We start from the raw sequence: 15,437 nt of genomic DNA on the forward strand, positions 1-15,437 counted from the left end.
ACACCAGCATCTTCCTTGTGTGCACCACACAGTGTTGTACTTAACTTCTCTGAGGTACCTTGTTTACCAGCAGCAGTGTCTGGCAGTAGGCATTTTACAGTTCATCAAGTTTCCCAGTATTTCATCCCTATTTACAGATTACAAATATTAAAAGTTTGACAAATACTGGTCCTGGTCAGATGGATAAAATGACGAGCTAGACACTGTAGAAGTGAACTAACTCCAGAAGATGGCGGTGATGCAGCACCGTGGATGGCAGCTGCTGTTAAATGTCAAAGAAGAAGAAAGAAAGCGGAAGTGACGACGGTGTCGGAAGTTATCCCCTGTGAAAACAACAAGGCGCCAAATTTGTGCCAAATACACAACTGTTGCTGCCTTAAACGTATTTTTAAAAGTTCGTCTGAACTTTGCGAGTGAATTTGCAAAACGCTGCTAGCTGAGGAGGACCGTGCAGGTGAGATACGAGTCGACAACAGCTCGGTTTGCACCTCCTGGTTGTGTTTGTTTGGGTGAATCATGTTAATGACATTTAACAACGTCGTGTTATTGACGGCTTGACAGGTAAAATTGTAGATTAATATTCAGCGAGCAGACGGTGTTTAGGAGTGACAGTATCTGCCTGAAGTGAAATAACAGATATAAGTAATTATTAGCCTGGAAAATGTATGAGTATATATATATATATATGTGTGTGTGTGTGTGTGTGTGTGTGTGTGTAGGTGTTTCTGTTTCTGTTTTTTAGCATGGCGGTGCCTTTTGTGCAGGACTGGGACCTTGTTCAGACACTGGGAGAAGGAGCCTATGGAGAGTATGAATCCTCCTTTATTATTGTCATTTGCAACATTTACTAACTCACTAACGCAGTTCTTCTCCATGTGATAGAGTTGGTATGTTCACGTGGTGAGAAAAAACAAAAGGATAGGCTAAAAGAAACTTGAGCAGCTTATTACTGAAGCTTGGACTCTTGGAGAGTTTTAAAGTTGGAACAGCTTTCACTTTCAATACATCAAAGTCAAAAGGAGCTACTTGCTAATCTGTGATATGAGTGAGATTAATATGCACAGAGAGAAACGTAAGAGCTCCTCTTCATCTACAGGTTTTTCTAACACAGCTGATCTCATTTACCTTAAATATCCTAGACTTGTAAAAAATAAAAGAAAAAGTAATAATACTGTTTAAATTTTCAGTTAACAAAGTTAGCTGCTGACACTCAATCTGTTTTACTAATGTGACAATTTCAACTATTAATTTTGTCTCAGAAAATTTCTTGCCCAGTTAATACAACAGTCATTTTAACTTCCCATTTTCCCCTCGTCCTCTGTGATCTAATCCGTCTTGTTTCTTTGGGTTCGTGCTCTCAGAGTGAGGCTCCTGGTGAACAGGCAGACAGAGGAGGCGGTTGCCGTGAAGGTGATCGACACCTCTCAGGCTAAAGAGTGCGCTGAAAATGTCAAGAAGGAGGTCTGCGTCCATAAGGTAGGTCAGCCACCTTCAGTGTGTCACTGTGTGCGTGTGTGGCTGAAGTGTGAAAGTATAATAAAGAGTGTTAACCAGGTGCCATGTTTCTAAGCAGTTAAAGCTTTAAGAATTAGATGAACTTTTCAAACCAAAATCATGAGGTGTGCACTCATGCTTCATCTGCTACTGTTCAATAGGCGCTCAACCACCCCAACATTGTACGTTTTTTTGGGCACCGGAAGGAAGGGCCGACTGTGTACCTCTTCCTGGAGTACTGCACAGGAGGGGAGCTGTTCGACCGAATCGGTGAGACAGACGACCGCAACTGCAACACAGGGCTGATTTCAAAATACCAAAATATGACTTCTTCATTCAGTCTGCAGTGCCAAGTTGATGTATATAAATGGTAAAATGACATAGTGGTAGTGGATAGTTGGTAGCTGATACATTAGACCAGTCAGTCTTGCTAGAAATGCTGTTTAGTCAGCGGTTATTCATTTCTGTTATTAAAATGTTCTTACTTTCCTCACAGAGCCGGATGTGGGGATGGCAGAGAAAGATGCTCATAAATTTTTCCAGCAGCTAATAGCGGCTGTGGTGAGTGAAACAAATCTATATGTTGATACCTCCTGCTCCCTTTTCTCCTGTTATTAAATTCTCAGTTGCTCTTTTGCAGGAGTACCTCCACAGCGTCGGCATCACCCACAGAGACATAAAACCAGAGAACATTTTGCTGGATGACAAAGGTGAGGAAATACAATACATATCAACATGGTGAAGGAATAAAGTTTGGTTTGTATATAGTCTAACCGTCATCTCTTGCTGCTCTTTACCTGTAGATAACCTGAAGCTGACAGATTTCGGCCTGGCCACCATGTTTCGTTTCAAAGGGCGAGAACGTCTCCTGAGTCGACTCTGTGGGACGCTGCCCTACGTGGCTCCGGAGCTTCTCAGCCAAACGGAGTTCAAAGCTCAGCCTGCAGATATCTGGGCTTGTGGGATAGTCCTCACTGCCATGCTGGCTGGAGGTAAGATCACAAGACCGCTGTGTTTACAGAGGTTGACACAATATCATACACACTTCTGTCCTCCAATACAGTACAATATTTGAATAAAAAAAAGTAAAGCAGTTACTGTTCTGACAGCACTGACCACTTGTATAGATTTATATGTCGTCTCTCTACATGTATATTTTTAAAAATTACACATGCCAATGCATCTGTTCCTTCTCTTCGCCTTCAGGCCTCGTAGCAGCAGTTCCGTCTCTCTGCAGTAGGTGTGTTGAAACTTTGTCAATGTCTTTGTGTTGTTTCTGTGTCAGAGTTACCATGGGACCAGCCCACTGAGAGCTGTCAAGAATATTCAGACTGGTGTCAAAAGAAAACATATCTGCCTCCTTGGAAGAAAATACAACCAACGCCACTTAGTAAGTTTCAGATTATATAAATTTAAATAATTTTTTTTGTCCTTTATTTAATTTAGCTTTATTTAATTCACATGCTACGTCCCTCTTCAGGTTTGTTGTCCAAATTACTGTTGGCCAGTCCAGATGCACGCATCACTATCGCAGACATACAGAAAGACCGCTGGTTTACTCAAGGCAAGTCTCAGTATCAGTATAATAGAATCAGTTCAAAATTTAAGTTTTATTGTTCACTGGACTGATTTCTGTCTGTGGTTCTCTGAAGGTGTAAAGCCACCACCCTCACCGGGGTCAGGAGGAAACAAACTTCTTCGATCAGATGTGGGACTCAAATCCCGGACCAACAGGTCAGAGCTTTGTGTCCTTCTCATTGTAGCTCAAAGATTTATTATTATTTTGTGCCTGTAATCTTAACCCCACGTTCCCCCCTCCACAGTGATGACAGGATGCAGGTTTCCAGCTCTCAGCCTGATTTTGCAGCAGGTGGCTGGGAAGCCATGTTGTTAATCAGTCAGACCGACGGTCAAGTCAGCTTCTCCCAGCCGACCAAGCCGGAGCACATGTTGCTGGGTAGTCAGCTCCTGGGCACACCGGGAGCCAGTCAGGTACTTCACATGCTCACCACTACATTGATTAGTATGTTGATTTATTATACAATCAACAACATGCACTCTGGAAACAGCCAGTTTTTGATTTTGTCCTTTTATCGCGTTGTTTTCCTCTGATCTCTATTTAAATGAGTCAAAATTTATATGAAGCAAATTAATATTTTATGAACTCCTTAAAACAACTTAAATTGCTACACTGATGCAAATAATGCTGTCAGTTATTTCATATATTTACTTCCTCTGTTTGTGTAGTCGCCGTGGCAGAGATTAGTGCGGAGAATGACGCGTTTCTTCACCGCCGTGAATGCTGACGCTTCGTTATCTGCCCTGAAAGACGCCTGTGACAGCCTGGCACTTGGCTACAAAGTCACCTGCACCAAACAGGTACATCTCTACTCAAGCAGGTTAAACACATTCTTTGACACTGATGAGTAAAGAAAACCACACAGCCAGGCTACCTGTTTCAGCTGGAACCAGGATTAACACACAAGACTCCTGCAGCTGTCACTGAACAAAATACACTTTAGTTTAATGCACCTCTCTCTGCGTTTCAGTTGACGGTGAGCACGCTGGACAAGCGCAATAACAAACTCATCTTCAAGGTCCATTTGCTAGAGATGAATCAGAGAGTGCTGCTGGACTTCAGACTGTCTAAGGTGGGTTTTAGCATTTCAAATTGTGTAGTGTTTCTAATGAATAATCTATTGATGAGACAATAGTGTAAGGAGCACCAACACCTGAGATGGTCACTGTCTGTGCAGTTTGTTACAAAGTTTGTTTGTAACAAACAGAAAAGAAAACAATGGAAGAAACCTCAGGATTTTGGGAAATTTTACCCAGCACCAACAAAACAAATGCACAGCAGAGGTGCACCTGTTTATTTTTTTTTTAGCTAATATCCACTACACCCCCACCCGCAAATCTAGGTAGAGAACATGTTGCAGCTTTCAGCTGTTTTTTTATAATAGTGGAGGTTTTCAAACTGGATGTGACACAGCTCATGGAGGGAATTATTTGTCTCAATTTCATCTTAGGTGGCCCCACAGTTGTAGACAAAATGACTTTACCAAAGGGCCAGAGGAGATAAAATGGCAAACAATGGATATTAGCTCCTATAGAAATAACTTTCATTTTGATTTTCCCCTGTGGGTCCATTAAGAACTGAAGATGCAGTCACCAAAATTGTCCAATTAATGATTTACCTTTCACTCCATATAAACTTCATGTTTACACCTCTGGTTGTAAAACGTTTTAATTTGAAGACACAACAATGCCAGAACTGAAAGGCATCACCTAATGAGGCGATCTAAGAGTAGATTTAGCTCATTGTGTGAGAGTGTGTTTTCAGTGGGAGAGGTGCTGACGTGTGTCTGTGTGTCTGTCCAGGGGGACGGTCTGGAGTTTAAACGTCTGTTTGTGAAGATAAAACAGAAGCTTGGTGACATCATCAGCACTCAGAAAATGTTACTTCCCATCACATGAGCAGCCTCGCAGATCCTGGTACCGACAAACAAACTGCCATGGACGTTGAAGAGAAACATCTATCCACCCATTACTGTATCTAGACCAGTTATCCTTTAAGTGTCGTGGGTGGGGGTGCTGGGGGGCTGGGGCCTTGGAGAGAAACACCTGTACATATTTTTTATTTCTTGTTTTCATGAACTTCTGTCATGGCAGAATAAATTAAGTGTTAGATGTCAGGAGGGAGGACATCTTTAAAAACAGCCAGTTCTCCCTTGTTTAAAGAGACAGTAATGACGTTTAGTGTTTAACAAGGTCCAAACCTTTATGTGTCCTCGCTCTGCCTTTAAGAAGACTGGTTTGTTCTGATTATGTTTGACATGATACAGTCCAAAGTTGTGAATAAATTATTAAAAGACCGACATTGTACACTTAAGGTTCTGCCAGAAATGATAAATGCACACAATGAGGATGACCACTGATGAAGAAAAACATAACTTTAGGGTTGGATACATGATGAGCCAGTGCCCATGCAAATATGAAAACCTCTTTGTGTCAAGCTGTAAGATACAGAAATGAGCGGCTGTTCAATCCCTGGTGATAACCTGCTGAAACAAAAACATTTTCCTTGTTTAAAAAAAAACACACTCCTGTTGGCTGAGCAGTAAACATACACATCATTTAATGTAGAAATGCTTCAGATAATGGTATGACCAAGATTTGTGGTGAAAGGTATGAGAACACCTTGTAACTGTTATTGTTGCTGATATGAGATCTAAGCCACAGGCTACACATGCAAACTAAGTGACTACAAAAGTATTAATTCCAGGTGAAGTTACAGCTGAAGGAGTCTGTGATAACATGACTACGAGCCTGTGGCCTTGACGGTGATGGTGACGCTGACAGGCTCGTTGTCGTCTCCAGGGGGGGGTGCTTGGCTGGTGGTGGGGGTGGCACTGAGGGGTGGTGAGGTGGTGAGGGGTGAAGCTGCCCGGGGTAAAGCCATGGTTGGACCTGAAAAAGACCAGCATCAGGAAGAGGACCGATAAGACCAGTAACTCCACTGATAGTTGAAACAGGCTTCTCAAAATCTGGTGAGCTGACTTCTGTGCATTCTTTCAGCAGCTTCCACAAGACTTAAAATACTTGAAAACAAAAGTACACGCCTTCAGCTGTTACTTATTTTGCCTGATGTTTTTCTTAGGATTGTGGGCATATACAGACTGGTTGGTTGACATCACCCTTACACCTTGTTTCCATGCAGCATCTTTGAGGTAAGGTGGAATATTACACTATTAATGATGTAGGCACGTTTGGTGGCCCTTGGTGATGGTGTGTTCTACCACAGCTTTACCCAACATCAACTTGAGTGGAAGTCTAATCAACCAGAACTGGAAGCACCTGGGTTGTTGTACAGAGCGTTTGAGTGTAACACATTTATTCATCACATCACCTCAGCTATTTGTAACTTCACCTAACACTTCACATCTGGAAAAAAAAAAAGTTATTTCTTATTACTTTCTCACCAAAGTAACATCTGTTTTCAAAATTAACTTGCAATATATTTAGTCAGTTTTAGTCAGCTGACTTTTAAATGTATTAATATTAATACTGTATAAAAAGGCCTTTTGGGAAATATTGGAAATTCTCCATTTTGTCTCAGCCAGCTAGAGGGGCATGTCAGTGTGCGTTTGACTGACTTGATCTGCTCTGGTAGGGGGATGAGGGAAACATTAATTTAAAGACTACAAAAAGTCCTAAAATGTTTATGTCCAAATGAGTGTGGGATTCCTGACATTTATATGAACATGTGTTTGATGTGGGTTCATCTTACCTGGGCTGGATGATCCTCCAATCTCCTCTATTCCTCCCTCTGACCCGCCCACCACTTCATCCTCTGGAAAGTTGATGTTTTCCCTCGACTGGCTGTGCTGCCTGGACACACCAAAACATGAAACACTTCTAACAGCATGTCTGTGCACAATGTGTTGTCAGTGTCATTAGGAACTGCAGGTTTTTCTTATTGTTGTTGCATACATAGAGAGATACTCACAAGCCAAACAGCATGTCATGTAGTCCTGTGGGGAAAAAAAAACAGAACATTAACGCCGCAGTGGTGCAGATGCTTCATTATAGAAGTCATTAGGATGTTGGTGATTGTGTGTGGGACTCACGAGGATTGTTGTTGCGGTTGCGGATTATGTACACGAGCAGCAGCGCCGTGAGGATGGCTGCAAAGAGCATCCCGCCTATAGCTGCTCCAATCACAGCAGGGTACATGTTGGAGCGTGGTTCCGCTGCAACACATCACAGTTACACATTGCAAAACAGTACACCTCTGACAAAACACACTGTTTATTTTTTCACATCATATGTCATCCCCCTCAAGTGGTTCTCAACCCCTGTCTGTGTTGTCCTTGTAGCATGAAATTCACAATTGTTTGGAAACGTTACGCTGCCTGTGAGAGAAAATAAGTTTGAATGACAAAAATCATAAACTTAAAGCAAAACTACATAATTTTTAAAAGAAGGAAAAACACATTTTTCCTTTCACAAATAAAAGTTTGATTTGTAGGCAATATAACCCACCCTTGTTCTGTTTTATACACTCTGTGGTTTTGATGCTACAGCCTTACTAGGTCTGGTATGACCAGTAGCTTTTGGTGGCTAATGTTAATTAACATTACTGAGTCAGAGCACTGACTTTTCTTGCGGTACTAACAGTTAAATTATCTATCTATATTATTAATTGTCACCTTTGACTACAGTGGCAGCTGTCCAGCAAAAGTTACATAGGCTTGCTTTAAACCTCCTTTAAAACACTATGTTTACTGATACATTGACAGTACAGGGGTTGAAAACCACCGGCTTATCCTACCCTGACACCTGACCTGCAAGCCTTTCTATACCCTAAACAATCACCTGGCTCGGTTTGATCAAACTGTTCTATACATGGTACAATTAACACAAAGGATTTGCAAGAACAAGTAGCACACAGGGTCAGTTCGAGGAAAGGTAAGGAAGGAGGTAAAGAGGAAGTGAGGAGCAGTGAGGTGTGTATAATTGTATGTGTTTCTTGTTTGTGTATGAGTCTTTCACCTAAGTGGATAACACAAAAAGAAAAACAAAAATGTTAGACTGTCATCAAAGTTACTGTAACAGCAATCAGAGCAAGATACCAGCATCAACAGTGTTTGAATGATCACCTAACTCACCAGCCACCTTTCCAAATGTCACATTATTATTTGTTTCTCTTGACTTTGCCCATTTTTATCACCTGTTTGTTAAGACATCCCTAACTCAAGTCCCTGTCTTCACTCAGTTCCCTGGCAGAAATCTGACCACACTTTCCTCACTCTGTTTACATACTATACCTGGAGTCTTTGCTGCAGAGGGGTGTCCAATGGTGCGGTGGTTGACGGGTGTGATGCGGAACTGGTAGGTAAAGGTCGGCGTCAGCCTCCCTACTGTATGGCTCCTGACCTCTGGGTCCTGGATGAAGTTACGGTACCATACTGGTGGAGCAATCCTCTCCTCCGTCTCCTCCTTTGAATCATTGCTGCTGCCTCTCCTTCCTGGTTTCTCTGACACCCATCTGTGCTCCAAGACGAAACCCGTCCAACCTCTTTGTTCCTCAGTGTGTACCTGCCACTCCAGCTCCACCTCGTTACGCTTACGGCTGTTGTACGTCACCTTGATCAGGGTCGCATTGGGTGGCATGGGGTACCCTGATAAAGAGCAAAAACACAACCAAATGGAAATATGCACTTCTGCTCAGTTGGTTGTGCTCTTTGGTCCAGACTGTAACACAATCTATCTACCAGTACCCCCACAGGTCACTGATTAACATGTTATATCCAGATTTTGGTTTTGGTTGCCAATCTACCTGTCTGTTGTCCCTGGTTTCTAGTCTTAATGCTAAGCTAAGCTAATCAGCTGCTGTCAAACTCTTTCTTTGAAAAGCTTTGGCAGTATGACAGCAGATACAACTAAAAAAAAAAAAAGTTAACAATATCTTACTCTTGACCACTAAAGTGACATTGATTTCAGTTCCTCCCACTGCGTTGGAAGTGGTGCACCTGTACTCGCCACTGTCTTGAGCCTCATCTGTGTCTCTCACAGTCAGGTTGGCCCATGCAGATGTTCGCAGCAACATGTACTTGGAGGTGTCTTTGACGTCCACACCCTGGTTGTTGAACCAGGTGATTTCACTGACGGGAAGATAGTTGGCTCTCAGGTTGCAGTCGAGCTGGACATCACTCCCCTCGTACACAGACACAACTCTGCGCTGTGTCAGCAGCACAGGGGCCTCTACGGGTGACAAGTGAATGTATAGGTGAATTAATTAACAAATCATATCTGCTATTTAATGTAAGTTGTTTCTGACAATGTGCACAGACCCAGTGTGAGCCTGCAGGTCTTGGTCTGGACCAGAAGTGGATGTTTAGCGTGGCAGGTGTAGGGCTTCCCACTGCGCGCAGTGCCATAGCGAAGGATCAAGATGTTGGAGTTTTCCTGCCCTCCTTCACCCTGGCCACCCGGGCCCTCCCACCACACCAAGGCTTTTGGGGCCCCTCCATCCCAGGAGCAGGACAGCATCAGATACTGCTTGCTGTTAGTTACATAGGCAAAACACACTGGCTCTGCAGGGGGAACATCTGGTGTAGGAGAGGAGGTTGGAGAGAGGTTTGGATAAGCAGTGAGCATTCAAAAGATATCCAGATAGATATAAGACGTCGGATCAATGGCATATCAAACTGATCACCTGCTATTTTGCAGTTTAAATGTTCTCCAGCTCCAGGTGTTTAAGTATTTTACATTGTAGCAAACCATACATAGGACCACATCCTCAGTTTTAGGCTATTTATTAAAAAAGTGAACCCAGTTAACAAAATGTTTAACATGTCCTTGGAGAACACTTGGCTCTAAAAGTCTAGACACTGTGCCATATTGTCAAATAACTGCTTCTATTCCTCTTTGTGTGTCTTACATGTGCGTGTGCTGCACTGTGTTGGCTGTCTAAGCGCCGGGTGGGAGCCCAAGCATGTAAACAAGCTGTTGTTGGGAGTCAGGCCTTCAGATGGCAGCAAGATGGCAGTGTCGGTCAGTGAATTTGCTTGCTGCCCTGTGTCGACGACCTCTTGCCCCGCTTGTGTCAGGTCTCCGGTCCAGTGGAGGGAGGCGGTGGGAAATCCACCAGGCCAGGAGCAGAGCAGTCTCAGAGAGGTGTGATTCAGAGCCGGCTGCACCGAACAGGAAGGGGAGCCATCAGGTGGGTCTGTGGGAAAAAGAGATACAGCATAACGAGGCAGTGATGTGCAGTGGGGGTTAGCTAAGGTCATGAGAGTCCAAGAAAGTACCTGTGGTGCTACAATTTTTAGGATATTACCAGCATTATAGAAGAATAATATGATTTTCATCAGATAGGTTTTTGAAATGTCAAGTCAGTACTAGAGAGCCCGTCTTTTCTAATGTTACAGATGTCATATAAAAGGGCAATGCTCTCTATTTCACTTAGATGATTCTGTTTTCTGTTTCAGATCAGATACATGATCCGAGTCACTGGCAGAACAGCAGAAACTCTAACAAAACCAAACAGGAGAGTTTAATGACAAGCACCGGCCTTCTAGCCAACCAACGCTTGCCATGGCTGTGATGTCACAGTGAGGTACCTGCCAGAGAGTCCCATCAACTTCCCAGACGGCCCGAACAGGAGAATAGGTCTGCAGCACTTCCACACTCTGCTGTGTGTTTGTGGGTGTGTTTTTAGGTGTGTTTGAGGCTTGAAATAGGAGAATTGATGTACTGAATGGAGAAAGAATGTTTAAAATAGAAACACAGAGGAAATGAGGGAGTTTTCTGGGTAACACTGAAAACAGGAGAGGTGTAATAGAAAGGGAAATGATCAGGCAGATTTTCTGTTAATGTAGATTAAAAAAAAAAAACAAAGGTAATAGAGAGTCTGGATTTGTGTTCTCTTAGTCTTGTACTATAAATGCCAATTTGCATTACCAAGACAGAGGAACACAGGTTGGGGCTGAGACAAAAAGTAAGCAGAGGAGTAGAAGGACGGATAGTATGGTCCGAGGTCAGAGATCTCACTCACAGTAGACAGTAAGGCTGATGGTTTTTTTGGAGCGGGTGTTGAGGTAGGTGTTCTGTGCCAAGCAGGCGTAGTCGCCAGTGTGCATTCGGAGGATCTTGGTGATGGTGAACTGCGGTCCACTGTAGACCTGGGAGTTGTTGTAGAACCAGACGTACTGACTTGCTGGGTTGGACTGGGCTTGACAGAGTAAAGAAACAGTCTCTCTCTCTAGGGCTGAATATCCCCGCTCTGTCATACTGTACGGAGTCACGTCTATCTGAGGGATGTCCGGGCCGACTGAGGGGAAAGGATATGAACACTCTCAAGTCTGGGCGTGGACATGTTACGTACACAGGTGAGCAACCTCATGTTATTCTGTTAAGAAGTAAAGTCCATTTCTGCATTGCAACAGTTCATCGTTTGTAGTCGTACTGGCGACCTGGCAAATTAAATCCAACATTCACTCTCTTTTTGCCCTGTTTTTGGTCTCCACCCACTCCTAATAGTAATGATCTGGCTCTTGAGCTGCTAAATGCTCCACTATGTTCACCGGCTTACCCCCAAACCACCCAAAAATACTCACAGATAGTGTCCAGCCATAACCGGTTAGAGCTCTCACTGTTGACGGCGTTGCTGGCCACACAGCGGTACCAGCCGGTGTGGTTGCGGTTGACGTTGGTCACATTGATCACACTGGAGTCGCCCTGTGCAATGGTCGAAATGTTGCCTGTTCGTGTTTCATGTTGCCATACATACTGGACTGGTCCAGTCCCATTTTCCAGATTGCAGCGCATCCACATCGTAGATCCTTCCACTGGGGATACATCACTCATCAGGAGGTATGGCTTACTGACAGGAACTGTATTCAAGACAAAATCAAACAGCATGTAGGCGTATTTACTGTCTCCAATGCACATGAGGAACATTCTTCATGTGTCAGTGTATCCAGACAGACCATGTAACCTTTTCTGTCTGTGGCATGTGAAGCTATGGACAAAGAGAAGGGCTAAAACTCCCCTCCTGTGCCTCCATCCCAGCTACAACCCTGCCTGAAGAAGTGAAGTCTTACCTCGGACAGTGAGGTGCACGTAGTAGTAGTAGACTATGGGCTCCTGTTCTGTGTCATAGATGGCCTGGCAGGTGAACAGGCCATGTGCAGCCAGAGGAAGTTTCTCAATGCTAAGAGCTGCACTGTTTGAAATGACCGTCAGCTTTCCCAGCGTCTCAGCCAGCTTCTGGATCCTTGGTCCTTTGCCCAAATCCCACACCACAGCTTTTATAGCTTCAGTACCGGGCTTGGTGAAGCTCCATATGTATATGTCAGGTACAGTGCTGCCGCACTCCAGGATCACTGCTTTGGTCACCACCCCATAAACATAGGTGTCCCGGTACACCACCTCCCAGCTTTGGTTGGTCTGCACCACTGGAGGAGAGAGAGGATACACACAGTCATTCACCCAAATGTGTGTGTATGTGGGTGAAGGAAAAGGAGATGGTGGTGTCATGTGCCCTGCCAGTGTTCAGTTACAGGATTGATTACACTGTAAGCTTCACTCTAATAGTTTAATAAGGGATTCCAAAACAGATAACTGGATTAGTCAGATTATTTTTCCAGACACATTCACTTTATCAACAATCTTTTGCTTCCTCAGTTAGTTTCTCTTTCTGTTACTTTCTCATACCAAATAGTCAGTAGTTAGGGTTGGATGATATGGCTGAAATAAATGTCACAATATTAAAAAGTATTTTCCAATCTAAATAGATCGTAAGTGGAAAAAAATGCAAAATCTAATATGATCTATGGGATAGCGTATAAATAGCATGCGGCTTTCAGGACATTTGGTCTGTCATTTTATTTGTGTGTCATTTAACACCATTTTGGTTTGGGTTAAATTACTTAAGGAAATTGATATTTTATTTATACACCATTTGGTGATGCCACGCTGTAATATAATCTAAATTTTGAGTGTAATTAACTGTTTTCAATTGTTACATATTATATTAGAAACAACTCTTTTTCACCTTGTAATTTTAATTTGCCCAGAATTAGAGCCAGATTGATAAAGCCAGTCAATCTTGATTCAGCTCAGGTATATTGGTATCAGTGTGTCGGCAATAAGTAACAAATAGAAACAGTTTTGAAACCATATAGTTTTTCCTCCCAAAGAGCACTTACAATTTTTTGTTTTCAACTGTAGAATTTCCCACAAGCTTAATTCTATGCCACACAAACATTGGCTGATAATTATTATGAAACTATAATTTCAAATACCAGTATCAGCTTCCAGTATCAAGTGTCTGTTATTATATACTTCCAATCTTAAATTTGTACAACAGAATTAAAAACAGATCTTCCTGGAAGTCGATAAATAAAGAATTTTTGTCCATTCCTATCAGCAGTAAATGAACTCAAAGACACTGAAAAATCCTTACCGTGAGTCGTACAGGTGACCAGGCTGATGGGTAGAAACAGAAAGGCCAGCCCTAGCAGTCGGGCCACCATGGTATCATGATGATCCTGAATCCAACAACCTCTTTACTCCAAAAAAAAATGTACTGGAGATTATCAAAGGATGAACCTTTCGGACCTCAAAAACTTGTGTCCCTCTGATGCCTGAGGTCGCGTCTCTCTGCCTCTCTCCGCACCAGAAGTTTCTTGGAGAATCCAGTTGCAGGCACTGACTTCATTAGACTGAGAGTAGGAAGGGACGGAGGGTCACTAAACTGATTTGGACTCAATTATTCATGTGTTTTTCCTTTCTCTCTATCCCTCTATCCCTCCTTCTTTCTCCTGCAGGGTTAGAATAACACGGTGATACTGAGCTCATCTATTTTACATAAGTGGACAGGTTAGCCTTTCACACACACACACACACACACACACACACACACACACACGCACACACATGCACTTATGCACACCTGCACATTAACTAATAGGTGACAGCCATGATCTTAACGTGAACATTCCTCCACATAAGACTTGTTTTTTTTTATTATTATTAATGGTGTGCATATTTTTTTCTTTCCATTTTGTTCCTGTTGAAACTGTGGTGTTGTCTGTTTCGTGCAGATGTAAACAGTGATCTCTTTAGCCAGCCTTACAGTGGAAGCACACAAAAAAAGATGGATTAAATAAGGATTTATATCTTCTTAGATTTTCATTTTGCCCTTTGGTTGTTTCAATACTATCTTAAGAACAAAAAAAAATCTATGCCACACAAACAGTAAAGGTTTCAAACTGATTCAGGGGTTGATGAGCTCAGCAAAGATGTTTTTTTATTTAGTTACAGTAAGATCAGACTCTACTTCCCTCTGTTTAGTCATCTCGGACGAGATGTAAAATTAAAGGCTGCAGATTTTAATATCAGAGGTCATGTGAGGACCAGAGAGCAGAGTAAACTCCACTGATGGGATTAGGATTAAAATGGATTTAGAAATCTGGCATCTCGTAGCGATGCCCTGTGATTCCTCACAACACACTGTGACCTCGACACTCTGTGGGCCACCATTTAAAGATGTAAAGTCGCAGTGTCCAGTTAACGAGATGCCCCGATCCTGCACTCACACACAATCTGATCTCTGAACAGTCATTATTATTCAGTGTTTATAATGATTCTTAACACAAGTGACGAGTTTATGTTTTTTATAAACGGAGAAAGGGAAGAGCAGGGACAGTTGCATGGAACCATGACTATGTAATGTGAGACGTCTTCCATGAATGAATGAGGACAGAGATCAGTTTTCCTGACTTGGCAGAGACAGGACTGAGGGCCACAGTACGAGACAGTTTTAGTCTCTCGTCTATATCCACAAAAATAGAAATAAAACAGCAATCAATACATATGCTCAGTGGTTTATCACACTTGCAGTGGGAGAGTGCCTTTAATTCTGATTTCATCAACTAAACTAAAACCATAACTGTATATAGAATATAAGCAGCTATAATATTTTACATAGACATGAATGTGCTGTATTTTATAGAAATGTTGTGTGTGCATTTTCTACTTTTTATTTATATTAGAAATGTCTGAAAATACATAGAATATATTTTACACTGCATTGTTTAATGTGTGACCTTTATAGCACGAGCCCATTGTAAATCATGAATGACTTTTAAAGTTTCCTTCCTGGAAAACTGGACTGTCTGAGTAGAGCGATGGGAGGAACAGGAGTTTCTGTCTCTCAGATTATTAGTTTGTTTGCTCATCAGTAAGCTGTAACCGTTTTGACATCAGTAATATTCAGCACCATGTAATTAGTAAAGTAAATTCAAAGTCAGTCTGTCCTTGTCTTCAGCACGAATCAGCCGTCCTGTCATCTGTCATTGTTTTTACAGTGAGGGCGGTCGGGTGACTCGTGATCCTGTTGTTGTTGAGACAGTACTGAACTTAGAAATAAT

At 42.5% G+C, this 15,437-nt stretch overlaps 2 protein-coding genes across 3 annotated transcripts; one reads left to right on the top strand and one right to left on the bottom strand.

Moving 5' to 3' along the window:
* The first annotated feature begins 289 nt into the window (after window positions 1-289).
* On the top strand, window positions 290-5,369 carry chek1 (checkpoint kinase 1). 2 transcript variants are annotated; one of them, XM_018690977.2, is made up of 14 exons: window positions 290-454; window positions 720-808; window positions 1,362-1,476; window positions 1,656-1,764; window positions 1,991-2,055; window positions 2,135-2,204; window positions 2,298-2,486; window positions 2,780-2,884; window positions 2,975-3,058; window positions 3,147-3,228; window positions 3,318-3,486; window positions 3,742-3,873; window positions 4,044-4,145; window positions 4,876-5,369. In XM_018690977.2, the coding sequence occupies exons 2-14, from the start codon at window positions 744-746 to the stop codon at window positions 4,969-4,971; spliced, it is 1,383 nt and encodes a 460-aa protein (XP_018546493.1). In that variant the 5' UTR covers window positions 290-454; window positions 720-743; the 3' UTR covers window positions 4,972-5,369. The 2 variants fall into 2 exon arrangements, with proteins under 2 accessions (XP_018546493.1, XP_018546494.1); XM_018690978.2 differs by having other exon boundaries at window positions 743-808.
* Window positions 5,370-6,660: 1,291 nt separating this feature from the next.
* On the bottom strand, window positions 6,661-13,538 carry LOC108893178 (V-set and immunoglobulin domain-containing protein 10-like 2). Its single transcript, XM_018691037.2, has 11 exons — window positions 13,469-13,538; window positions 12,105-12,458; window positions 11,619-11,894; window positions 11,057-11,332; window positions 9,941-10,228; window positions 9,351-9,608; window positions 8,971-9,261; window positions 8,282-8,678; window positions 7,125-7,258; window positions 7,004-7,028; window positions 6,661-6,885 (listed from the first exon to the last, which is right to left on the bottom strand). Exons 1-11 carry the CDS (start codon window positions 13,536-13,538, stop codon window positions 6,717-6,719), a joined length of 2,538 nt encoding a protein of 845 aa, XP_018546553.2. The 3' UTR covers window positions 6,661-6,716.
* Window positions 13,539-15,437: the final 1,899 nt, after the last annotated feature.

This window comes from Lates calcarifer, linkage group LG20 (assembly GCF_001640805.2).
Source record: "Lates calcarifer isolate ASB-BC8 linkage group LG20, TLL_Latcal_v3, whole genome shotgun sequence".
NCBI lineage: Eukaryota > Metazoa > Chordata > Actinopteri > Centropomidae > Lates > Lates calcarifer.

Coding starts and splice junctions, on each gene's coding strand:
- LOC108893178 (XM_018691037.2), bottom strand. CDS start 13,538: ATGGTGGCCCGACTGCTAGGGCTGGCCTTTCTGTTTCTACCCATCAGC. Junction 10,229..11,056: donor CATCAGCCTTACTGTCTACT/GTGAGTGAGATC, acceptor TTTTTCCCACAG/ACCCACCTGATGGCTCCCCT. Junction 9,262..9,350: donor GACCTGCAGGCTCACACTGG/GTCTGTGCACAT, acceptor TGTCACCCGTAG/AGGCCCCTGTGCTGCTGACA.
- chek1 (XM_018690977.2), top strand. CDS start 744: ATGGCGGTGCCTTTTGTGCAGGACTGGGACCTTGTTCAGACACTGGGA. Junction 809..1,361: donor GGAGAAGGAGCCTATGGAGA/GTATGAATCCTC, acceptor TCGTGCTCTCAG/AGTGAGGCTCCTGGTGAACA. Junction 1,477..1,655: donor AGGAGGTCTGCGTCCATAAG/GTAGGTCAGCCA, acceptor ACTGTTCAATAG/GCGCTCAACCACCCCAACAT.